The 25362-nt window shown below is 52.8% G+C and overlaps 1 protein-coding gene across 3 annotated transcripts; it reads right to left on the bottom strand.

The window, feature by feature from the left end:
* Positions 1–1823: 1823 nt before the first annotated feature.
* On the bottom strand, positions 1824–25124 carry PTPRN (protein tyrosine phosphatase receptor type N). Of its 3 annotated transcripts, XM_054478644.2 has the most exons (25): positions 24846–25124; positions 24277–24406; positions 22015–22150; positions 20012–20062; positions 19664–19777; positions 15962–16058; positions 14800–15061; positions 14361–14715; positions 13800–13931; positions 13155–13189; positions 12197–12471; positions 11912–11998; positions 11518–11597; positions 11260–11324; positions 10034–10252; positions 9382–9582; positions 9134–9281; positions 8898–8971; positions 8583–8660; positions 8369–8488; positions 7136–7302; positions 3651–3704; positions 3029–3093; positions 2741–2814; positions 1824–2500 (listed from the first exon to the last, which is right to left on the bottom strand). In XM_054478644.2, the coding sequence occupies exons 3-25, from the start codon at positions 22016–22018 to the stop codon at positions 2429–2431; spliced, it is 2829 nt and encodes a 942-aa protein (XP_054334619.1). In that variant the 5' UTR covers positions 22019–22150; positions 24277–24406; positions 24846–25124; the 3' UTR covers positions 1824–2428. The 3 variants fall into 3 exon arrangements, with proteins under 3 accessions (XP_054334619.1, XP_054334618.1, XP_054334617.1); XM_054478643.2 differs by lacking the exons at positions 22015–22150; positions 24277–24406; positions 24846–25124 and adding an exon at positions 21448–21632; XM_054478642.2 differs by lacking the exons at positions 22015–22150; positions 24277–24406; positions 24846–25124 and adding an exon at positions 21448–21609 and having other exon boundaries at positions 13800–13934.
* Between the last annotated feature and the right edge of the window lie 238 nt (positions 25125–25362).

Genomic DNA, 25362 nt, shown 5'->3' on the forward strand with positions numbered 1-25362 from the left:
ATCTCCAGCTGCCGTGCTGGGACGAGCACCTTTCCATTGTCAGGCAGGGCCGGGTGGCTCCCCAGGCCTCTCTTCCATTCCAGGACAGGCTCTTGCTTCACCGTCAATCACCAAAGGGCCTCTACTATATTTTTCTCAAAGTGAAGAAGCAGCCTACCCTGAAGAGGAATTTCAAACCTCCATCCTGAGTCGGGTGGAAGTTTGCAAATGGCTGTTTCTTCTACGTCTGTCTAGCCCTTGAGATGGCTGGCACTGGCACTGAGCCTCAGCAGAGCGTGGGTGAGAAAGCGGGAGGGCCTGTGGTCTGCTGGTGGGTCCCTTCACTCCTGCTCAGGGCAGATGGTGTTTGCCCTGTTTTTTAATTAAGGAGACTGAGTCTCAGCACAGGTAAGTAGCCCTAACTCCCAAGTAGCCCCAGGCCTAAGGCTCTTTTTGCCTTATTTCATGTCCACTCCTTTTGTCCAAGGACACCTCCTGACATGCAGGTGAGTGTGCCTTCTGGGACCATACAGGGTGGAGGGTTCCGGGAGCTGGGGTGAGACAGAAAGTGTCCTTTATCCCCAGGGGAACGCCTGTCCTAGCATCTCAGAGGCCTAGCCTAGACTCACTGTTAGAATTTTGCTATAGTTTTGCCTAAGGTGTGGCAGACACTTTGCTAATACCACTTTGTTCAGGCCTCACCTCAATCTGGCAGCAGAAGGGCACAAAGCAGCTGCCAAGAACTGAGAGGAGGCTAGGTGCGGTGGCTCACGCCTGTAATCCCAGCACTTTGGGAGGCCGAGGCAGGCAGATTGTCTGAAGCTCAGGAGTTCCAGACCAGCCTGGGCAACATGGCGAAACCCCATCTCTACTAAAAATACAAAAAATTAGCCGGGCTTGGTGGTGGGTGCCTGTAATCCCAGCTACTCGGGCGGCTTAGGCAGGGAAATCGCTGGAGCCCAGGAGGCAGAGGTTGCAGTGAGCCAAGATCGCGCCACTGCACTCCAGCCTGGGTGACAGAGCAAGACTCTGTCTCCAAAAAACCCCCCAAAACAAAAAAAGAATTGAGAGGAGAGGTAGTAGAGAGGAGGTTAGTCAGCCAGGTGCAAACTCTAACTCCACCTTATAATCTTTTTTTTTTTTTTTGAGACAAAAAGAGTCTCACTCTGTCACCCAGGCTGGAGTGCAGCGGCATGCTCTTGGCTCACTGCAAACTCCACCTCCCGGGTTCAAGTGATTCTCCTGCCTCAGACTCTCAAGTAGCTGGGATTACAGGTACCCGCCACCACACACGGCTAATTTTTTTGTATTTTTAGTAGAGACAGGCTTTTGCCATGTTGGCCAGGCTGGTCTCGAACTCCTGACCTCAGGTGATATGCCCGCCTCAGCCACCCAAAGTGCTGGGATTACAGGCGCGAGCCACCACGGCTGGCTAATTTTGTATTTTCAGTAAAGACGGGGTTTCTCCAGAAGTCTCCAACTCCTGACATCAGGTGATCTGCCTGCCTCAGCCTCCCAAAGAGCTGGGATTACAGGCATGAGCCATTGCGCCCAGCCACCTTACAATCTTACAAGTTGTGTTACTTGTTACCACAAGCAAGTTCTGTGCCTCAATCTTCCCATCTGTAAAATGGGACTCATCGTGTAAAGCACCTTGGAGACTGCTGGCCGCGTAGGAAGCCTCGTTCTAACCTACTGTTCCCACCTAGAAGGGCTTTACTGGCAGCTGGCGCTCTCCCGCTGTGCTCTCTGCACCTCCTGAGAGACCAGCAGGGAGCGGCTCTGGGCTGAGGCTGGGGCTGGAGTCCAGATGCACAGCGGACAGAAATGCGTAGGAGTCTGGGTTGCAGCTGCACAGACAACACACTAACTTTATTCACACTGGTACAAAAGTAGATTTTTCTAGAAATGTTCACTTGCGCCAGAAGGAGAGAGGTTGAGCAGCGCATGGTGGGAGGGTGGTGGGAGGAGGCTGGGCGTGAGGCCAGGGAGGGCGGAGCACCCGAGTGTGAGTCAGAGGCAGGCCCGGGGCTGAGAAGCAGGGGGAGCCGGGTGTGGTGACCCTCCACCCCGTTCTTCTACACTGGAGCACAGGGGGGCACACACAGATGTTGGGGGAGCTCCCAGATCCCCAGGAGAGCTACAGGAGAGCCAGGCCAGAGAACGTAGGCAGGAGAAGGCTCTGGGTAGAATTGCTACCCACGTCCTTTCCTCTCCTCCTGGCTGCAGCACCCCCACGGGATGCCCCGGGCTCTGGGATGCCCTGGGCTCTGGCATGCGTGAGGCTGGGCAGGCGTGCCCCTTCTGGCTTCCCCTTCCTGACTCTTCTAGGAAGGGCTGAGCATGCCCAAGAGGTGGCTGGTGGGGCAGGGAGGAGTGGGTACACAGAGATGCTCACACAGGCAAAGAGGGACAGAGGCTGGGCTGCCCGCCGAGGGGCCTCAGAGTCTCACTGGGGCAGGGCCTTGAGGATGGCATTCACCTCCTCCGCCACGGCTGTCAGGGCAAATTCAAACTGGTCCTGGGGAAGGGCAGTGGTAGGATGGTCACGGAGAGGCCTGACCTCTGCTCTGCCCTCAAGGTGGGGGGCTTTCGGTGGGGGGAGGGCCCTGGGCAGGTCCCCTGGGAGGAAGGGAGTCCTCCTGGAGGGGGCGCAGAGGCAGGTGGGAGAGGTTGGCAGCTGCTGCTTTCCCTGGGGTGGCCAAGGAGTGGGTGCTAGGGAAGGGTGGCAGCTGGGGTTGGGGCAGGAAGGCACGGTCACCTTAGAGCGGACAAGGCCAGGCCGCTGGTCACGGACATGCTCCAGGGTGGCAGCGATGTCAATCTCCTTCACTCCTGGAGATGGAGGTGGGGATGGGGCTGCTCAGGGGGTGTCCAGAGGAGGACAGGACCCAGAAAACATGAGGCCTCCTGGAGGCGAAGAGCCTTGGAGGGCTGGGTAGAGCCTGGAGGTTGACAACCTGCTCCTTCTGAGCTCCCAGGACCCTGTGTGCTAGGGAGCCTCTAAAAAGGGCCTGGGGGCTGCGGGCACCGTGGGGAAGCTCCCTACCTTTTGCCATGCGGTTCAGGACCATGTCGATGAGGATGTAGGTGCCGGTCCTCCCCGCACCATCACTGAAACAGGAGTTAGTGACAGGTTTAGCTTGAGATGCAGCAAAAAGGGGGAGGGATGGAGGAGGCCTGGAGGCCTGGGGGAGGGGAGGACACTGGGTGACCTGTTTGGGTTGGCTTGGAGAGGGAGTGAGTGAGCTGAGGATGAAGGAAAGCTCATAGCACCTGCACGCTGGGACTTGGGCCTTGAGAGGGGAGTCTGTGACCTGTGGGTGTCACTTGGGCAATGGGACAACCAAAGAGGAGAGCCATGGCTCAGCCCGGAAGCGGAGGCAGCAGGAGGGAATTGGATAGGCCTCTCTAGCCTTCAGCCAACTTTTTGTGTATAGGGGGCCAATGGTCAATATTCTCAACTTTGTGGGCCACATACTTTTCTTCTTTTTTCTTCACCCATTTAAAAATGTGAATGCTATGCTTAGGTCTTGGCCATTAAAAACAAGTGGTGTGCTGGATTTGGACTATGCCTGCAGTTTGCTAGCACCAAGGGGACAGGCAGGCAATGTGCACAGGAGACGCACACAGGGAGTGGGACCAGAGAGATGAATCTCCTCTCCACCCACCTGCAGTGCACGATGATGGGGCAGGAGCGGCCCCGGTAGCACTTGTTCACCTTCCTGCAACAAGAAATGGATGTGTGAGGGCCAGTGGGCACCAGCAGAGAGGGAAAGGGAAGCCGAAACACATGCCGTGGGCCTCTCTTTCTTCCTTTTCTCCCCACCTGCCCGGGGCAGAGAGGAAAGATGGTCGGAGAAAGGAGCCAGGGCTGGAGGCAAAGAACCAGAGCTGGTGTGGGTGGCACTGGGCTCGCCTTGTCACTTGCAAGCCAGGTGCCCAAGCTATGCACCTGGAACAACTGATTTAACCTCTTTGAGCCTCAGTTTTCTTACCTGTAAAATGGAGGATAGTAAGAAAAACCTCCTTAAGGTTCTTACAATGATCACATGAGATAACCCATGTAAAGAGCTAAGTGCTAGGTCTGGCACACAATAGGTGCTCAATACATGGTAGCAGGTAGCAACTATTAATGATAATACATCATCATATTAAGAGCCGCCTCTGCCCAAGTCCAAGGGGATAGCTTTCTGGTGACTTCAAGGGTGTCAGTCTTGCCGCATCCCTGCTCTGGCCCCCCTCTGCCATTCTTTATGACCACCCAGGCTGTTTTCCTCCCGACTCGGGCTCCAGTGGTCCTTACCAGTTGTGACATCAGGCTGCCCTGGGCATAGCGTTCCCTGGGCCAGGGAAGGACAACCCCAACCCCTCAACTCGGGACACTGTGCTACTGCCTGTCTCTCTGGAGCAGTCTCACTTCAGCACAGGCATTCTGTAGCTGCGTTATATTCAGACTTGGGGTCCCCTTGGACCTCAGACCTTTCTCCACTGCCCCTGACCACAACTCAGTGAGGAGCAGGGGGCTTCTCCGTCTCTCAATGGACCCATCTAACCTGCCCTTGTCCTTTATGACCTTTCTGCTTTAGGCATACTCCTGATATCCCTGCAAGCCAGAACAAGGGAAGACCTTCTTAGGGGTTGTCAGATTGCAGTTTGGAACTTCACAGTCCTTCAGCTATGGGACCAGGTGACTTAGAATAGCTTCATAGGAGGCCACATGGTTTTCTAGCTCATTGGCTGTTATGTCAGAGGGCTGGGGTAGACGAGTAGTCACAATAGTTGTTTTTGCTCATTTAATAATGATAATAGGCAGCATCTAGAACTAACTGAGCCCTTGCTATGTATCAGGCACTTACACTAGATTTTACATACTTTATCAAATCTTGCAACAGCCCTCTAAAGCAGGGGTCCCCAATCCCTGGGCCATGGACCGGTGTCAGTCTGTGGCCTGTTGGGAACAGAGCCGCATAGCAAGAGGCAAGCGAACATTACCACCTGAGCTCCGCCTCCTGTTAGATCAGCCATTGCAACAGATTCTCACAGGAGTGTGAATCCTATCGTGAGCTGCACATGTGAGGGATCTAGGCTGTGAGTTCCTTATGAGAATCCAATGCCTGATGATCTGAGGGGGAACAGTTTCATCCTCAAACCACCCCCTCTCTCAGCCGTGGAAAAACTGTCTTCCACAAAACCGGTCCCTGGTGCCAAAAAGGTTGGGGACCTCTGCTCTAAAGTATGTGTAATCATCCTCATCTCACAGGTAGGGGAACGGAGGGAAGCCAAGGAACTTACTCAGGGTCACTTTCTTAGGATCTCTTTTATTAATTTGTTTTCCTTCTAGGGGGGCTTGACCAAACTGCATTTATTTATTTATTATTTTTTTTTGAGAGGGAGTCTGGCTCTGTTGCCCAGGTGGCAATACAGTGGCACGGTCTCGTCTCACTGCAACTTCTGCCTCCCAGGTTTAAGAGATTCTCCTGCCTCAGCCTCCCGAGTAGCTGGGAGTACAGGCGCTCGCCACCCTGCCTGGCTAATTTTTGTATTTTTAGCAGAACAGGGTTTGACTGTGTTGGCCAGTCTGGTCTTGAACTCCTGATCTCAAGTGATCCACCCACCTCGGCCTCCCAAAGTGCTGGGATTACAGGTGTGAACCACCGTGCCCGGCCCCAAACTGCATTTATTAAGCAACAGTTTATTTGTTCTGGATGTCTAATGCCAACTGAGTTTACATAATTCCAGCCTAAAGCAATCTTTTAGCTTATCTGTGCAGCTTTAAAACAGATCCATGCACTAGTTCTACCAGGATTTTTTAAATATGGAAAAAAGGAAATAGCTCTGATACCCTGGCACTGCTTTCAAGATGCCTGTGTCTCAGGCCTCAGGGACCCCAGTTAGAAACTGCTGTCCTGAGGTTCAGAAACTATACCCATGTCCCCACCCCCAGCTCTGTTCCTCTGTCCAGTACCTAGAGACATCAGGCCAGCTTGGCAAGGGACAGAGAACCAGGAGAAGGGTGCAGTGTGGGTGGGCCCCTCCCCTTGGTGGTGGGCTTCCCAAGTACCTCTCTGGGGCTAGGAAAAGCAGGGGACGCTGGAGGGCTGACCTGTCTTGGTGTCAGTGTTGGAAAAGGGTAAGTCCCTCAGGTAGCCCCTGTCTAGTCCCCACCTGCTCCACTGAGCCCCCCAGAATCCAGAGATCCTCCCACACTCCTTTCGACAGTCTTTGCCTCTTCCCTGTCCCCCTTGCTCCCAGCTCGGGGTGGTCCCCGGGCCACATGTCCTGTCTGTCCATGCAGCAGCCACACCTGCCAATGATCACTTTTGTGACTATGCAACTGGAGTGAGAATACTAGCTGCAGATCACAAAAATGACACTGGCAGCTGTGAGGGAGAGAGAGAAAGAGGGAAGAAGGGAGAGGGAAGGACAGAGAGAGGAAAGACAGGCAGCGGGAGGGAGAGGGAGAGACGGACAGAGCAGCAGAGAGAAACTGGCAGACAGGGCAAGGAGGTGGAGAAAAACACGGGAGAGGGCAGAGAGAAGCGCGGAGAGGGAGAAATGGAGAGAGAGGGAAAGGGTGAGGCACAGATAGTGAAAGAGAGATGGGGAGAGAGAAGAGGAAGAAAGAGGAAAGGAAAAAGAATGAAAGACATAGAAATAAATAAGAGAGGCGGAGAGACGGAGAGGCATGAAGGAGAGATGGAGAGGGATGAAGGAGGGATGGAGAGGGATGAAGGAGGGGAGACGGGCAGGCGGGAATGAGAGACGGAGGGGGCAGCGAGGCAGCGCAGTGCAGGGCCTGGAGACAGCGGGGCAGGAGGGAACTGGAAGGAGAGAGGAAGCAGGGGTCCCGGAGAGGGAGGTGAGCCAGAAAGCGGAGGGCCCTCTGGAGGAAGCAGGTGGAGAAGGAGCCAGTCCTGGGAGCGTGAGAGGGAGGGAGCGGAGCAGCAGCGGCCGGCGCGGAGCTGGCCCACGCGGGTGGTGGAGGCTCGAGGACGGGCACAGCCGGAGCCTCAGGCCTGGTTTTGGGGGTGGGACGTGGGGTCTGGAGGGGGCGGCCAGAAGTCAGAGGCCGAGGCTCCAGGCCGAGCGGCTGGCGGACCCGGGCTCCGCCCCCACCCATGCAGCCCCTCCAGGCGGGGGCGCCCGCGCTCACCTGCGGAAGTCTAGCAGGGGCCGCGTGGAGGCCGGTGTGCCCTCTGCCGGCCAGCTGAGGAAGTGGAACTGCGTGAGCGTGCGCGTCTCCTGGGTCTGCACGTTCTTCAGGTAGAAGCTCCGCACCAGAAAGTCCTCGCACCAGATGTGCTCCGACACCAGGTTCACCTGCCCGGCAGGGGCCCAGGCCTGAGCGCCGCGGGCCGCCCCAGTCCCCTCGTTTGCGCGCGCTCTCCTCGCGACCTTCTCGGTCTCTCCAACCACCGCCCGGCCTCCCAGGCCGGTTCAAATTCTAAGTTCCAGCGGTCCCAGGAACCCTGGCTGCCTGTCACTTATCTACTGCTCAGGACCACTGGTAGCTTTTCCACCCAGACACAGCTATTGTTGTGAGCCTCTCGAGGTCGGAGTTTCTCCTCCCTCTTCCTCGCAGGGTCTACCAGAGTGTCGGTGCTACACGTGCCGTAAACTTGGATGAAATTCTGTAGTATTCTTATTGGATTTTTTTCGTTAACCACCAGCAGGACCAATGAAAGGCTTTTAAAAAAAAACCGTCATGTGCTTATTTGGTGGGGAAAAAATTACTATTCAGGCTCATCTGGTGATGAGAAGCTTCTGTTGTGTTCTTAAGGTCTTTTGTCTTAGTGGGGGCTCACTTTCTCCCATTTGTCTGAAATATTTCTCTTTCCCCTGCTTGGCCTCTGCCCAGTTCCCCCTCCTTCTCTACCCCTCCACCTAGTCTCTCTCCGAATGAAAAAGTTTCTCTTTTACATTAGTAACATATGCAACTGGTGGTATTTCTTTCTTTGCTTTGGCCACCAGGAAACTCAGAGCTAAATTAGGCTCAATTAACGTAGGTCTTAATCTCAGTCTTTGGGTATCCTTATCTTCCCCGTCTAATATACACTTAGCTGTTAGCTTCTTACCTCGGTTTTGGTGGTTCTATAGTTTTATCTCTGTGCCTTTATCATAAGTCTCTATGAATGCTTTTTGACTCTAGACAGGACACACACACATATGTATGTCCTGTAAATAGGACACACACGTATATATGTGAATATATGTGTATGCATATATGTGTTTATATATAGTCATATATGTATGAATCATGAGCAGGGCCAATAAAAGCCTTTTTAAAAAGACTGTTGAGTGCTCATTTGGTGAAGAAAATGTTACGAAAAGGCCATCATCTACTCTCCCCGCATCCATTGTCCCCTTGCTGTGGGGCCCTGCTGACCTCATATACGTGGTAGAGGGAGGCACCCTCATCTGGCCAGTAGCGGTCACACTGCTTGACACCATCCTCCACCAGCGGGGTCAGCATGACGATGACGGTGCAGCCACTCTCCCACACCATCTAGGGACAGAGACCTGGTTGAGCTCCACTCTAACCTCCCTGGGACCTGGCTGGCCACAAGGACCCCAGTGAAGCCCTCCCTTTAAGAGCCCACCTGCCAGAAGTCTGCGATGGTATGGGACAGCGGGCCCTGTGTGGCTATGTAGGCTGGCATCCGAGGGTCATGCTCAATCTGGAGGCAGGGAAGATACACCATGAGCCAGTGTGGGAAATGCCACTATGGACAGGCGTGATCAAAGCAAGTGGGTCAGGGTCTGAGAAGGCTGGCAGTTCCCCCTTTCCTTGCTAGGATATCAGGCCCCACCACTCCAGGGGGTTGGTGGGGTGGCAGGTGACCACGGGGAAATGGAGTGCATAGGGCCAGGATAATGATGGGGCAGAGGTGGGGGCTGGAGTCAGGGCCACTCACAATGGGGCTGGCGTTGATGTAATCGCTCCGAGAAGGGCTGCTCTCCACCTTCAGTTTTATGCGGGCATGGTCGTCTGCACAGACCCGACACCCCACCCCAGGTGGCCCTCTGGTCATTGGCATCGTGGGACCTCTGCCATTCAGCCTGAGCCAGAAGCCCAACCCCTTACCCCAAGCCCTCCAGACCTCGCAGCAGAGAGAGGGCTGGGCCAGGTGGGCCAGCAGGGTTCACTCACAGGGCAGGAAGTCAGGATGCCGGTTCTTTTTGATGTTGCCCTCCCCCTGCGCGGTGGCACAGGTGTTTGGCTCTGCTTGGTAGGCACAGAGGGCCTGCCACTCCTTGGCCAGGCGGTCCCTGTTCCGCAGGTGATCCTCCATGTATGCCTGTGGGGGCACCATGGTCTGGTTCTGGCCCACACAGCCAGCCTGGCCTCTCTCACCATCCCATTCCTTCACCCACTCTGGGCCCAGGCCCTGTCCTGACCAGAATCATGTGTCCCGTGGAGATGTCCATGTTGGCTTGGGCTGGCTCCTCGCACCAGGATGGGGTGCTGCTGTGGGAGCTGGGGCTGGCCTGGGCTGCGTCGCTGAATTGGGAGGACACACTGCTCACCCGCGAAGGCTCCGGCGGACCCTCTGCCCGGTTGAACAAGGACTTCGTGGCCATGTGCTGGCGGCACAGGTCCTGTGGAGGAAGAATCAGGTGAGGTCCAAGAGTCCCCTGAAACTTTTCAACAGGGCCCTGGGTTCAACTCTGGTCTCCTAGGCTTGTCCTTGACTGATTTTCAGTGGAACTCAGCTCCTCTGGAGTAGGGTCTTCTGCCTGGCCCTGATCCTTTCCAGGGCTGTTCTGCTTGGGTGATGCTTATGTCAACCTCAGACGTGACAGAGTGGAATCCCAGAGCCCCAGAAGCACAGCACGAAGAAGAACCTTAGGCACCATATGCTCCCAATTCCCATGCGTTCATAAAGACCCCTACCATACTCCCTCCCACTGGGGGTTCTCCAGCCTCCACTGGACCTTCCCAGGGATGAGGGCTCACTCCCCATTCAGTTCCTACCCTTACTCCACGCAAGACCCAGACTCCCAAGCCCCTTGCATTTCCTCTGCTCAACCAGCTTCTGGGGCTGCACACCTGGTACTCAAAGGTAGTGTCACCATGGGCCCCCTCGGGCCCCAGGGCTGCCAGGCGCTCCTTGTCCCGCTGCCGCGCATGCTGCCGCACACACAGAGCCACAGCCAGAGCCACCAGCAGCCCAGCCACACCTGCCAGGGCCACCAGAGTGAGCAGCACTGAGCGCGTGGGAGAGGTGCTGTGTGCAGTTCGGGGAAGGACTGCAGCTGCCTCCTCCCTCTGTGGGAACAAGGCTAGAATCAAGGGAGGCAGTGGCATGGGGAGATTTCAGAGCTGCTCTTCACCTCGGTCCCATGCCACACCCCCTGGTAGGACATCTCCTGGGGCAAAGCTGGGAGAGTAGGGGTATGGTGGTACAGCCAGATGGGCTCAGATCCTCCTTCTCAATCCCCATCGGATCAACTCAACCACAGTGCAGTGCCAGAGGCCCCCACCAGGAGTGTTTGCATTTAAAAACGGACAGAGAACCCTAGGAATTGAATTGTAGAATGTGAGGCATCAGTGTTGGATGCAGAAGACAAAGATATTTTGAGTATAGGCTGGGAGTGGTGGCTCACGCCTGTAATCTCAGCACTTTGGGGGGCCAAAGGTTGGCGGATCACCTGAGATCGGGAGTTCGAGACCAGCCTGGCCAACATGGTGAAACCCCGTCTCTACTAAAAAGACAAAAAAAAATTTAGCCAGGCGTGGTGGCAGGCACCTGTAATCCCAGCTACTTGGGAGGCTGAGGCAGGAGAATTGCTTGAACCTGGAAGGTGGAGGTTGCAGTGAGCAGAGATCGAGCCACTGCACTCCAGCCTGGACAACAAGAGTGAAACTCTGTCTCAGACAAACAAACAAAACATATTTTGAGTATAATGTCCTTTCTGTGCAAGGTGTTCCCTTGGAATTTGGATACTGAGCTCTAGCAGCCTAAGAGTGGCTCAACTAGTTCTCAGGCCTTTTTACTACAGAGGGCTGGTCCTGCAGGAAGGGGACACCTGCGCCATCTGCTGGTGAGAAAGAGAAAGAGAACTGCGGGGGGAGGGGCTGCTTGGGGGGAGGGGCTGCTTGGGGGGAGGGGCTGCTTGGGGGGAGGGGCTGCTTGGGCAAAGGCCGCCTCCAGCCAGCCGGGCCTACGGACACATGAGGTTTCCGCTCCAGTTCTCCCCTCTGGTTTGCCTCCAGTTCTTGCAGACAACATCAGCCCTCTGGAGACTGGGACTGATTCTCCAGTTAGCGCATACCTGTCCCACTCCCGTCTGCAAGATTTGGAGCCCTGTCTGTGCTTCCAGTTCAGACTTCACCAGCCCTGCAGGGAGGACAAAGGTCAGGCTCGCTCCAGCCCCATGTGGTCTCCATCCTCTGTCTTGCTCTGCCAAGCGGCAGACAGGGCCCATGTGGGCTGGGAACACTTCAAGGGGGCATCAGCAACAGGCCTGGATATATCCACTTAGGAGTAGGGCTGGGGCCAAGCCTGGGATTGAGGTCGCAGAGATATTTACCTGCTTGTTGGGTCACATCAGCCAAAGACAGGTTCTGCTCATTGTGCCGGATGCGGAAGGTGAGGGCTGGTCCCACCACACTGCCAGATAGGAGCTATGTTACTGCCTTCTCCACCCCAGACTGCAGACTTCAAAAAAGAGGCCAGCCCTGGCCCTCTCCCCATTAGAGGATGGGGCTGGAGCAGATCGGGGATGCCCTACAGGGGCATCTGAGGCAAGGAAGATGCTGGGTGGGGCCAGCAACGGGCTGGGTGTGGCTGTACCTTCAATACAGCTGGGAGCATCCCTGAGCTCGGAGCTTGTCTGCTCTTCCTCCCCCAGGCCCCTCTAGCCACCCCTTGCTCAAGCTGCTTTCTAGATCTCGGCCACTGCCCCACCAAGATGCCAGCCCCACCTGATGTTGATGAAGCTGCCTGAGGACAGGTGCACATGCTCAGCCAAGATCTCCAGCAGCTTCACTCCTGCAGCCAGGCTCAGGGGCCTGGAGATGGGAGAAGGCAGAGGAAGGAAAGTGGGGCAACCCTCTCAGTCGTTTTCTTAAAACAGGCCACTCCAGGGGTACAGAGCAGCTTGCCAGTTCCCTGTCCCTGCACGTCTGGATTTCTGCTCTCTGCTTCCGGCCAGGCAGGCCAGCCCAACTCCCAGCAGACCGGAAAGCTTCCCAGGATGCAGCCCTTACTTCTGGTCAGTGACGATGTAGCCATATTCCTCCGCTGCTGGCCGGGCTGAGAGCTGTCCTGCCACCGTGGGCTGGCTCTGGCCCAGTGGGCTTTTCTTCTCTAGCAGGACAGGTGTCGCAGGGGGTCTGGCAGCTTTGGGAGGCTCAGAGGAGACAGGGCTTGGCACCTGCTGGACTTCACTGGAGGTGGGGCTGGCAGTGGGGTGTCCAGGCATGGGGGGTGTACGGGCTGGAGGCTCTGCTGTGTCTCTGCCCTCCACTGGCCCCTCCATTGTCTGTTTAGAAGAGGGTGGAGGTGTGGCCTCTGGACAGTGCTGGGGGAAGGGGTACCCTGGACTCGGAGCTCTCCGTAGTGGAGCTCAGGACCTGCTTTTCACTTTCTACCCCCAGGGACCACTGCAGTGCTGGGTACAGAGAGGACACCAGAGCATCTGAGACAAGTAAGTGGACGCATGAATGAATAAAGGATTGAATGATTGAAAATGGTCTGTACTAATCCACAGAATGGGGCTAGAGACAGAAAATCCCTGCAGCAAGAGAAGCTGGGGTGAGGGTAAAAGACAAACAGGCAGGCAATGGTTTCTAGACTTCTGTTTAGCCACAAAGTCTTAGAAATCCAACACGTGAAACAGAAAGAAGCAGGGCTCCTCCTGCTGCAGAAGTTCAGGGAGGGCTCCCTGCTTGAAACTTCCCTCCTCCCCTAGGAATCCTCAGAGCATGGTCTGAAATGACTGTAGTGAAAAGAGGAATGAATTAAGAATTCAGTTTTCTGGCCCCAGTTCTGCCATCAACTTGATGGGAGACCTTAGGCCATAACTTGCGGTCTCTGGGCCTTGGTTTCCCCCAAAATGAGGGGTGGGAGGATACAGATTCTGGGTCCTGAATTTGAGATTTAGGTTTGGCAAGGGGGCGTGCTGCCATGGGGTGATTATGAGTCAAGGAGGTGCTGGGGACTCACTTTCTTGATATCAGCTCCAACATTTACAACCCCTCCTGCGAGACAGGAAAAACAAGAGTCTGGAAAAATGGCCATGGCCAAGGTCTACACAACACAAGTGGGAGAAAGGGCCAGAGACCCTGAGCCTGGTACATTTGCTGTGCTCTTCATCTCAGTCAGGGACCAAGACCCTGTTACTGGTCTCATCCTAAGCCTGGCCTCATTCCTCTTTGCTTCCTCCTCCCAATTTATTGTTTTATTAACTCCTCCATCTGCCATTGGCCATCTCTCTCAAAGCTATTCTTTGTTCAGTTATTTCTCTACCCATCAATTACTGGCTTCTTCTTAGCACTGGCTATGCCCATTTTTAGGCCCTCATTGTCACCAACCCATCCTTCCCGATGTCTCCTTTTCTCTGCTCACACCCTCTGTTGGCTGCTTTTTCCATTACTTCCACTTTCTAGTCTTTTCCTGATCTAACTCCTAAGCTCGCCACCCTACCCCCTTGCTCCCTGCCTTGCTGGCAATGACCCTATGTCTCAAAGGAACTCTTTCCCCTGAAGCCTGACTCTTCCTCTCCAGGCTACTTCAGGTGGTCTCGAGGCAGGACAAGAGGCCTCCATGGAGCTGGGAGATATTGGTCCCTCCCTCTGCCTGGACACTTACCAGGATTTCTTCCTGCACCCTTGGGCAGTAGCTGCAGCAGGGTCAGGAGTGTGGAGAGCTGCTCAGGGGTCAGCTGACGCAGCTCTACCCCATAGCCTGCCAGCACAGCGGCCAGCCTCTGCAGAGCCACATCTGCTGGGAGTCAGACACAGAGCTTAAGGCTGATTGCACAGTGAACTTGTGGGATGCAGATGAGTGAGTGAGGGTGGGAGGGGACTAGCATGTTAAAGAGAGTCTTCCTAGACACCAGGACACCAAGAGATGCCCTCCCTTTCCCAGCCCTTGTCCACACTTTGGGGGAAAGTTCTTCCTGGGACCCAGATCAAACTTCAGGACATCTTGACTCTCCACTGGAAGGAGAGTCACATCAACTCCACTCCCCACAGTGTCCCCACCACTTCCCTAGTGCCTGGCATAGAACAGCTTGTCAGTAGACATTCCTTAAATGTATGAATTACTTTAAGGACAAGTTAACAAATGCATAGATTGTCAGGGAAGGGCCCCACCATGGTTCCCCCAAAGCAGCCCTCACAGGGAGGTGGATGCTGAGGACCTTGTTACCTGGCTGCACTGCTGGGGAAGCAGGCTTCTCTCCACGACCCCCTAGTCCTTCCTCCTCATAGCCCTCTGGGGAGTCCTCTGCCCGGCTGCTGCCCCCTTGCTCTGGCAGCCTTGGCACCCTGGCCCTGCTGGGTGCTGGCAACTCCTGGGCCAGATAGAGCAGCCCAGAGTCCTGAAAAAGCTGGGCAGGTGAAGGCCCTGGAAGGTCCCCATAGGAGTGGCCAGGGTGGTCCCCAAATATGCCCTTGGAGGCAGTTCTGCTGAAGAGGGCAGGGGCTTCAGCCTTGGGCAGGGGGCCGACACTGACCATCCCTGGGGAGCCCTCTGAGACCCGGGAGCCATCACGGGAGCCAAACTGTGGAAAACCAGAGATCTGGGTAAGAGCAGAAGTCCGGGCTGAGGGACTGTGGTTGGGGCGGGACCAGAGTCAAGGACTTACCTGGTGGAACAGGTAGGGCTGCAGCAAGGCAGGTTCATAACTCAGGGAAGGGTGGGGAGGCTGTGGGGGCAGCAGCAGGTGCTCCAAGAGAGGGGGGAGCAGCTCAGCCTGCAGAGGGGACAGAGAGGAGCTGGCCCCAGCTCCACCTCTGCCCACTGGTGGTTGTGGAAGCCGATGCTGGGCAGCAGGGGCGGAGCCAGTGGGGATGTCCTGTAAAAGCAGCTCCCCAGCAGGACCAGGTCTCCTGGGTGCCAAGCCAGACCTGTAGAGGAAAGCAAAGTGTGTGTGTTGGAGCGGGGGGAAGGGCATAGAGAGCCTGCAAGGCAGAACTATTCGGGGCCAGGCAGGCTCAGTGGTTAAGAGCAGGCCTGACCTCTTTTGAAACTGAGTGACCTCAGGGGAAGAGAGATGGGCTGGGTGGGAATGGGGAGGGACCAGAGGGCCAAGCTGAGGGCAGAGGTATCTGCCTCCCTGGTGAGCATGGCTGAGTCTCTGAAACAGCTGCAAAGGCTGGGTAATCATGAGGCTGGAGATGGAGAAGGGGCAAACAGGAGCAGGGGAAGGCAGCCAGGAATTTCTCTAGATGAACTGTGGCTGCAGCTGTCCCTGTTGCCTCTGTGTGCCATGTCCCCACATCTGGCTCTCCAAGTATATGTCCAAATATTCAGGACTGCTCCTCTACCCCCCACCACTATGCCGTCTTCATCCTGGTATCATCATCTGAGCTCCCTAGACCTCATTTACTTTCCTCTGCTTTGCAGAATCTGAATGATGCCTTTAGAGGCCCTAACCACAAAAAGATGATGGTGGCTCCTGTCATATAGAAATTCCCATAGTAATGAAACGGAATATTGAACAACTTCAGTCCAACACCATTCTAATTTCTCCCATGATGACTACGTTGATGCTTTTTTAAAGTAGCCAATGTCATTGTTTTTCAAAACATTTAAAAAGTGCCCCAGTTTTTCTGGATCCCTAGAGACGAGCTCAGCTCCTCTTGGTCATGTGAGCATGTCAGAGAGTGACCATTCCTGCACCTCTTTACCTGTGCCCCAGCATGCTGGCCTTGGTGCCCACTTCTTTCCCCTTCCCTCCATCCATTAGGACAACCACAGATTCACCAGCCTCACCATTGCTAGAGTTGTAGAGAAAGGCTGCCTACCTGTCCCTTGGACGGGGCTCTGGGGGGCGAAGCCTGGGGATGCGCTCCATCTCCTGAGAGATCACATACTGGGTGAGGTCATCATGCCAGGACAATCCTGTCAGGAAAAAGGATAGCGTAAGTTGGTTCAGGAGTCTGGGGATCCAGTAACAGGGACCACTGGGGATCAGAACTGTACCCTCTGCCCTGCAGCTCATGGGGTTTGTCAGAGTAGAGGGACAAACTCAGTGGGTGATCTGTGCTGTCCTCTTCCCACCCTCAGGTACAGCTATTGGAGCCAGACTGCCTGGGTTTGAATCCTGCCTTTGCTACTGATGAATTATGTAACCTTGGGCAAGTGGCTGAACCTCTCCAAGCCTCAATTCCCTCATCAATAAAATGGGGATTTATACCTCCTAGGATTGTTATCATTAAAATAACACATATACATATCAAACAGTTAGAATAGTGCTCGTCATGTAGTGAACTTTTAACAAATGCTATTACCATAATTATTATTACTATTGTTATTATTCTTTGTGTTGACCCTGAACCTCAACTTTCTCTGTTTGTAAAGTGGAAACGATACCTATTTCAGGGGGCTGTTGTGAAGATCGAGTGTGATCAGGGAAATCAAAGTGCTTCGAAAACTCTAAAGCACAATCCACATGTTTTAAACACGTATAATCATCTTCATTGTTGTCATCATCATCATCACCATTATCATCATCATCTTATTCATAGACAGCTCTCCTGTTTGACTCTTTCCCCAAAATAACTCTGCTCTCAGGAAAGTTCAGTCACTTATTCTAAAGGAATAATTTCCCACTTTTCACCCTCATTTTTTCTTCTCTAGTTCTGGATTTAAAATCTGTGCTGCTCTTAACTTGTATTCTGGTATCTACCAACATCCACACCTGCCTCCTTGCTTATTCACATTAGATGAGCTGTCTGTGTTCCTATTTAAAGCCAGTTCCTCTGAGCACTAGATTTCATCCACTCTCACCTACTCAGGAACATTCTCCTTGCAATTCTCTCCTCTTTCCTACATAATTTCCTTTGTTCTCTACTGAATTATTCACATTATTCCCATGCAAACAATATGCAATTTCTTCCATCTTAAGAAAAATACTGCTTGATCCCACGTTCTTCTCTAGGGATCACTCCATTTCTTTGCAGCAAGACTTCTAGAAAAAGTTGTCTATACTGACTGTATCCAATTCCTTTCTTTCTATTCCCTCTTAATCCACTTTATTCAGGATTTTATTCCAACTATTCTACCAAAGCTGCTCTCATCAAGAGCAGCTTTGTCTGCATGTCCAAATCTGGTGGTCAATTCTCATATCTTATTTTACTTATCCCGTAATCATCATTTGACACTGTTGGTCACTCCTCCTCCTTGATACACTTTCTCTTGGCTTCTGGGACACTGAACGCTGTTGTTTTTAATCCTACTCCACTGGCTTCCCCTTCTCAGTCTCCCTGAGAGGAAGTTGATGGTTCCTCTCTTTCTCCTGGTCCTCAGTTTTTTTTTTTTTTTTTTTTGAGATGGAGTCTCACTCTGTCACCCAGGCTGGAGTGCAGTGGTGCGATCTCAGCTCACCGCAACCTCTGCCTCCCGGGTTCAAATGATTCTCCTGCCTCAGCCTCCTGAGTAGCTGGGATTACAGGTGCTCGCCACCATGCCTGGCTAAGTTTTGTATTTTTAGTAGAGACAAGGTTTCACCATGTTGGTCAGGCTGGTCTCGAACTCCTGACCTCGTGATCTGCCTGCCCCAGCCTCCTAAAGTATTGAGATTATAGGTGTGAGCCACTATGCCTGGCCTGGTCCTTTTAATATAAGAATTATCTAGGACTTGATCCTTGGTCTTCTTCATAGACACTCAATCTTTTGGTTATCTCATCTACCTCATGGGTGTAATTACCATCTATATGCCAAAGAATTCCAAATTTATATCTCCAGGTGAGACCTCTGTCTCTCAGAATCCAGTTTCATGTACTCAACTTCCTGCTTCACTTGAGTAGACATCTTAAACTCAACATATTCTAAGCTGAACACCCCCACCAAGTTGATCCATTTGCAAGTTTCCACATTATAATTAGTGACATCTCCACTGATTCAGTTATTCAGTAAATAAAACCTTTGACTCCTGGCTGGGCGCGGTGGCTCGCACCTGCAATCCCAGTACTTTGGGAGGCCCAGGCACATGGATCACTTGAGGTTAGGAGCTCAAGACCAGCCTGGACAACATGGTGAAACCCTGTCTCTACTAAAAATACAAAAATTAGCCAGGCATGGTGGCGCGCACCTGTTATGTCAGCTACTCGGGAGGCTGAGGCAGGAGAATCACTTGAACCTGGGAGGTGGAGGTTGCAGTGAGCAGAAATTGCATCACTGCATTCCAGCCTGGGCGACACAGCAAGACTCTGTCTCAAACAACAACAACCAACAAACAAAAAAAACCCCAAAAATTATTTGACTCCTCTCTTTATAAGCATATCCAATATTTCACGAAATAATGCTGACTACCTTAAAAATAAATGCAGAATTCTGTCATCCTTCATTCCTTCTCTGCAATCACCTTGGCCCAATCCATGTTCATCTCTTATCTGAGTTATTGTGGTAGTTTTTGTTTGTTTGTTTTAGTAAAGTGAAAGCAGTTTATTAGAGAAGTGAAGAAACAAAAGAATGGCACTCCATAGACAGAGCAAACTATTGTGGTGGTTTTTAATGGTCCCCCTCACCAACTCTTGACTCCATCTATTCTAGTCTCACTACAGCAGCAAAAGTGATGCTTGTAAAGTGTAAGTCAGATCATGTGCCCCCAAGCTCCAAATCTTGTAATGGTTTCCTTCTTTACTCAGAGTAAAGCCAATGTCCATACATTCCCCTATGAGGCTCTAAAGTGATCCACATCCCTTCCCCCATTACCTACCTGACTGTACCTTCTATTCTTCCTCTTCATCAGTCTTCTACAGTCCCCCTGGCCTCCATGGTGCTCTTCAGAATTGTGCTTTTGTCCTAGCTGTTTGGTCTGCCTGAAATACTCTTCCCCTGGATAACCTTCTGACAAACTCCCCCACCTCCTTAAAAAGTCTGTTCAGATTTCATAGTCTCAATGATGTTCACCTTGACCACCTGATTTCCTGATTTAATACTGTAGCTTTCTACCTCACCATTTTGATCACTTTATCCTGCTGTAATATTCCATGCTATTTATCATCTCCTAAGACATTATGTATTTTCTAACTTTTATAGTGTGTTTCCTCCCCTTATCCTCCAAACAGAAACTCCAGTAAGCAGAGATCTTTGTTTTATTCCCTGATACATTCCAAATACCTAAAACTATGCCTGCTACATAGTAAGTACTCAATAAATACTTGTTGAATGAGGAATTTGGTGAGTGGAATATTATCCTGGCTGAGGATTCCAGAGTTCTTGGCTCTGTAGCACTCAGACAATGCCAGTGAGAGGAACTGGTCCTAAGGAGATGGAAGCTGGCCTTTTTCAGTGACTTCTTCTAGAAGCCTCCTCTGGGCTTCTCCAGAGAGTCCAAATGTGAATAGCCCATCTCTAGGGTTCCACCTCTCACTCCAGCAAGATCTGGGAAGGTGAGGTTCCAGCAGTGGGGGTGGTAGGAATATTCCTTGAAGAGAAATCTTCTTCCCCACCCATAACTAACCAAGTTCCAATCTCTCTCCTCCAGTGCACCCAGACCTTACCTTGGGACATGAGTTGTCGGAGCACACCTTGTAAGCGTTGGAGAACCGGGGAGGTGACTTGCAAAAGGGGCCGGGCCTGCCCCACTCCCACCTGGCACTGCCCAAACAAGCCATCTAAGGGCACAAAAGTGGTGTCAGCAGGGGGCTTGAATAAGAGGCCTTCCAAAGTCCAGGTTGCAAATGGACAGTACTCTCTTCACCTCCTCCCCTACCTCTCCTCCTCCAGGCAAGTCTTCCTTCTTCTCAAGCCCAGTAGCCCTCTTCCTTTCTGGGCCTTCTCTCCCCTTCTTGTTTTTTATTGCCCCTCTCCCCCCGATCTTGTGAGTTCTATGCTTGGGCCTCACTCACCCTGAATACAGACTTCCAGGTGAGAGCAGAGCCTGCGGTCAAATAGACAGCCTGTAGAGGAACAGGTGAGCAGAGGCTCAGACACCCACACACAGAGAGTGGGCAGATGGGTGGACAGGCTGGGAACGGGAGAAACAGATGAAATTTATTCTTTCATTCTAAAGAAGGCCTTAAGCTGGGAGGAGAGTAGGAATCAGGCCTGAAATTCTTAAAAGGAAGCATGGGATCTAGTTTTGGATTTTAAGAATTTGTGAGTCTGTATCCTTAAAAGCCTCTGTTTGCTTAACTGAGTGATAGGGAAGAAACCTCCCAGGTGCAGGGAGGGAGACTCATAGAATTACTGTAGGAGAGGTTTTGGCCAAATTCTGAAAGAGGAATTTCCTTCCCAAATATGCAAAAGCATCCTATAATGGCCTGGAACTCAGAAGAGGTTCTAGCACACTTCCCCCGGTCAGGGGAAAGAAGGTATGGGTGGGGCTGGGGAGGGTGTCTCTTAGGCATCTCTCCTCGCGCTGTCCCGAGCCGCTGGCGCTGTCCGCGGTGCTGAAGCTCTGAGTCTGGCGCCGCCAGGGGCTCGCCTTGGAGGCGGTTACCAGAGAGGAAGGGGTCACAGAGCGAGGACTCTCCACTAGACCTGAGCCCTCTGTTCTATTCTGCCAACCCACAGCGTCACAGGAAGTACTCTGCCTCTCGGGCCTCCAAGCCCGGGTGGGGAAAGAGGGCGCCAGGCGGCGAGGCTGCGCCCCTTCCCCCACGCGCCACCCTCCTATCCCCCACCCCCTGCCCGTGAGTCAGCGCTGACTGTCTCTCTGCACAGATGTGAGTCAGCACCAGGCCTGGCTGTGGGGAGGGGGACAAGCGAGGACCCTCCCCTCTTCATCCTCTTCTGCCCCCTCCCCGTGCTGTCCCCCGTTACAGGAGATCAGATCGCTGCAATCAGCTTCTCTAGGCTTACGGAGAAACCCTGGCCTCTCTCTTGGCCCAGCTGGGACTCTATGTCTGCGGCCCAGGCTTCCACTGCCCAGAGATCACCGTTCCCTCATCCTCCCCACCACGTCCCCGCCACGTCCCCTTCCCATTCCTCAGCGCCTGTCACCACCTCCCAGGCGCCTCGGAGCAAGTGGCTTTTCCTGTGGTCTCGCAGCCGGTCTCTAAGTCCCTCTGCCCACATGCACCCCGTGTCCTTCTCCCGAACCTGCAATTTTCCCCGGAGCCCAATTCTCTTAGGTCCCGCCCCCGTATTCCCAGCCCCACCTCCAGGCCTACGCCCCTTTACTCCCAGACGCCCTCTCACCTTCCTCATCTCACATGCCTCCCCCAACCCATATTCTCCCCAGAGCTTCATGACATTTCACCCCCACCCCCACCGAGTTTCGCTCCAGGCCCCAAGCTGCTCCGCACCCTCCACCACCCGCCAGCCCAAGTTTCCTCCTGACCGTGGGCACTAACGGCGCTGCAGCCCCCCGGGCGGCTGCTCAGCAGCAGGAGGCAGAGGAGCAGCCGGAGACCCCCGGATCCCCCGAGACCCCCAGGCCGCCGCGGGCGCCGCATCCTTCCGAGCTCCGGGCGCTCGCTCCCGGGCCGGAGCCGCAGCGACGCTGGCGGCAGCCTGCCGGAGGGGCCGAGGCGGGGCTTGCCGCTTCCCACCTCCTTACGAGGCGGGGTCTACATGCCCCTCTCGCAGCAACGCGGCCAACCGTAGGCGGGTGCTGACGACACCTCCACCCCCGGCTCGTAAGCTAATTTGCGTCACATATGGCGTAAGAGCCCTGTCGGAGCGGGGGACCTACCTAGCCCATCCCTCCTCCGTCAAATAGTAGGCGCCTTGCTAGAATTCCCACTTGGCCCCACCCTGTAGCCCTCTTCTAGGATCACCTCTGTCTCCCCGCCCCAGGGTGGGTGAAAAGGGTTAAGTTGAGTGGGGGGCCAGGAAAGATAGGTGGGTTCAGAACGATAAACCTGAAGACAAGAAGCAGAAAAGTGGGTAGAATAAGTACTCTTACTCATTGTCACTGAAGGTACTGTTCTCTTTTAAGAAGAAATGGTTAGGCATGCCTAGATTCCAGTTCTAGCAGGACATCTACTAAGGGTATGACCTTGGGCACCTTATTTAACTTGTCTGCGTCCAAGCTTCCTGATCTGCAAAGTGGAGGTGTTAATAGTTAGTACCTGCCTCACACGGTGATTGTGAAGATTTCGTTCATTACACTAATATGGATCACTTAGAAGGATGACTGGACTGATGCATACTACATGCTCCATACATATTAGCTGTCATCATTAGCTTTTATTTATTTTTTATTGAGATGGAGTCTTGCTCTGTCGGCCAGGTTGGAGTGCACTGGCGCGATCTTGGCTCACTGCAACGTCCACCTTCTGGGTTCAAGCCTCCCTAGTAGCTGGAATTACAGGCTCACGGCACCTTGCCTGGCTAATTTTTGCATTTTTATTGGAGATAGGTTTTCACCTTCTTGGCCAGGATGGTCTTGAACTCTTGACCTCAGGTGATCCAACGGCCTTCGCCTCCCAAAATGCTGGGATTACAGGTGTGAGCCACCGGGCCTGGCCTCATCATTACCTTTGACTCTCCTTTCTCTCCCGCTGTGCCACCTCGAGGCTATCAATCATTTTATGGTTTCTGCCTGCAAAATACATCTCCCATCAGTCCACTTCTGTCCATCCTCACTACCTGAACTGAAACACTGTGCTCTTTCACCACAACCACTGCAACAATCAGCTAACTGCTCTTTTGCTTCCACTCTAGTCATCCAATAAGTAGGGGAGTGAGCTTCTTAAGTTCAAATTTGCTCTCCTTCCTCTCTTGCTTTCCCGTAAAATAAAATAAAATTAAAAAAGGACAGAAATGTATAATGAATACTTACATACTCATCATCCATACTTAATGGTTATTGATGTTTTGCCGTATTTGCTTCTTTTTAGTATTTAAACATGAATGATAGACATCATGACATTTCTCTTCTAAATATTTCATTATGCATCTCCAAGAAATAAGTACATTTTCCTGCATAACCTAAGTGCTGTTACGACACCTAAAAAAATTTACAATAATTCCCTAATATAGTTTAATGCTCAGTTCATATTCAAATTTCTCAGATTGTTTCCCCCAAAATGCCTTTTCTTTTCAGGTGTTTTGTTCAAAATAACAGTCAATTAAGAACAACCACGGCCTTTGTTATGGTTCTTAATCTCTGTAAATTAGCATAGACACCATCTCCTGTCTCCCCTCCCCCATTTTTGACATTGTCATGTTGATAGACCAGGTCAATTTTTCTTTAGAACTCTTCTGGGTTTATCTGATTTTTTCTTCGGGTTGTATTTCCCTGTATTTCTCCAGTATGTAACCTGTATATCACCTGTATTTCCTGTAAACTAGAAGTTATATATGAAGTCTTGATTGTATCAAATTAAAGAATTTTTAAAGCAAAATGCCTCTCATTGCATCATTTCAGGAAGTACATGATGTCTGACTGTTCTATTAGTGATGTTAAAATTGATCACTGGTTTAAGATAGAGACAGCCAGATCTCTGCATGTAAAGCTGTGGTTTTCTAATGCGACCAGCATGTAATCCTTGGATGATACTTTGGCACTGTGAGACTATCTAGTTCCTCATCAACTTTTCACCTAATGGTTTCACTATTCATTGGTGATCCATCCTTGACTAAATGATTTCATTAGAGGTTGCAAAATGGTGATTTTTATAATCCTATCATTCCATTCACATTTATTGCTTGTTTTATTTTGTAAAGAAGGGCTTTCTCTCATCAACTGGGTTTAGTTTACACTAAAATGCAATTCCAACTGGAAAGGTAACATACATTCTTAGCTTTTTCTCTTTACCCTTTTGCAAAATAATGAGTCTGTGTAGTGTAGTGACCTCTAACAGTGACTAATACATTTTTAAACATTTATTTATTTATTTAGAGTCAGGGTCTCACTCTATCACCCAGTCTGGAGTGCAGTGGCAAGATCATAGCTCACTGCAGCCTTCAACTCCTGGGCTCAAGCAATCCTTCTGCCCCAGCCTCCTGAGCAGCTACAATTGTGAGCCACCATGCCTGGCTAATTTTTTTTTTTTTTTTTGTAGAGGCCAGGCACAATGGCTCATGCCTGTGATCCCAGCACTTTGGGAGGCCGAGGCAGAAGGATCACTTGAGCCCAGGAGATTGAGACCAGCCCGGGCAACATGACGAATCCTTGTCTCTACAAAAAATACAAAAATTAGCTGGGCGTGGTAACACGTACCTGTAGTCCCAGCCAGGTGTGGTGGCTCATGCCTGTAATCCCAGCTACTCGGGAGGCTGAGGCAGCTGAATCGCTTGACCCTGAGAGGTGGGGGTTGCAGTGAGCCGAGATTGCGCCATTGCACTCCAGCCTGGGTAATAGAGAGAGACTCCGTATCAAAAAAAAAAAAATTTTTTTTTTAAATCTATTTTTCTGCTGATGGACATTTGGGTTGTTTCAGGTTTGGTATTATTATGCGTAATGCTATTGAGAGGTGACAGCATGCTGGCAGACCTCACAGCCCTCGCTCGCTCTCGGCGCCTCCTCGGCCTTGGCGCCCACTCTGGCCGCGCTTGAGGAGCCCTTCAGCCCGCCGCTGCACTGTAGGAGCCCTTTCCTGGGCTGGCCAAGGCCGGAGCCGGCTCCCTCAGATTGCGGGGAGGTGTGGAGGGAGAGGCGCGGGCGGGAACCGGGGCTGCGCGCGGCACTTGCGGGCCAGCGCGAGTTCCGGGTGGGCGTGGGCTCGGCGGGCCTCGCACTCGGAGCGGCCGGCCGGCCCCGCCAGTCCCGGGCAGTGAGGGGCTTAGCACCTGGGCCAGCAGCTGCTGTGCTGGACTTCTCGCCGGGCCTTAGCTGCCTCCCCGCGGGGCAGGGCTCGGGACCTGCAGCCCACCATGCCTGAGCCTCCCCTCTGCCGTGGGCTCCTGCACGGCCCAAGCCTCTTTGACGAGCGCCGCCCCCTTCTCCACGGCGCCCAGTCCCATCGACCACCCAAAGGCTGAGGAGTGCGGGCACATGGCACAGGACTGGCAGGCAGCTCCACCTGCGGCCCCGTGCAGGATCCACTGGGTGAAGCCAGCTGGGCTCCTGAGTCTGGTGAGGACTTGGAGAACCTTTATGTCTAGCTAAGGGATTGTAAATACACCAATTGGCACTCTGTATCTAGCTCAAGGTTTGTAAACACACCAATCAGCACCGTGTGTCTAGCTCAGGGTTTGTGAATGCACCAATCGACACTCTGTAGCTAGCTAATCTGGTGGGGAGGTGGAGAACTTTCGTGTCTAGCTCAGGGATTGTAAACACACCAATCAGCACCCTGTCAAAACG

Source organism: Pongo pygmaeus, chromosome 11 (genome assembly GCF_028885625.2).
Source record: "Pongo pygmaeus isolate AG05252 chromosome 11, NHGRI_mPonPyg2-v2.0_pri, whole genome shotgun sequence".
NCBI lineage: Eukaryota > Metazoa > Chordata > Mammalia > Primates > Hominidae > Pongo > Pongo pygmaeus.

Bases quoted from the DNA above. Each gene is read 5' to 3' on its own strand.
- PTPRN (XM_054478642.2), bottom strand. From the start codon at position 21,562: ATGCGGCGCCCGCGGCGGCCTGGGGGTCTCGGGGGATCCGGGGGTCTC. The intron at 9,282-9,381 runs GTCAGGACAGGG...GTGCCCCCACAG, and splicing joins CCACGGGACACATGATTCTG to GCATACATGGAGGATCACCT. The intron at 7,303-8,368 runs GTCAGCAGGGCC...CCTGCCGGGCAG, and splicing joins CCCTCTACCACGTATATGAG to GTGAACCTGGTGTCGGAGCA.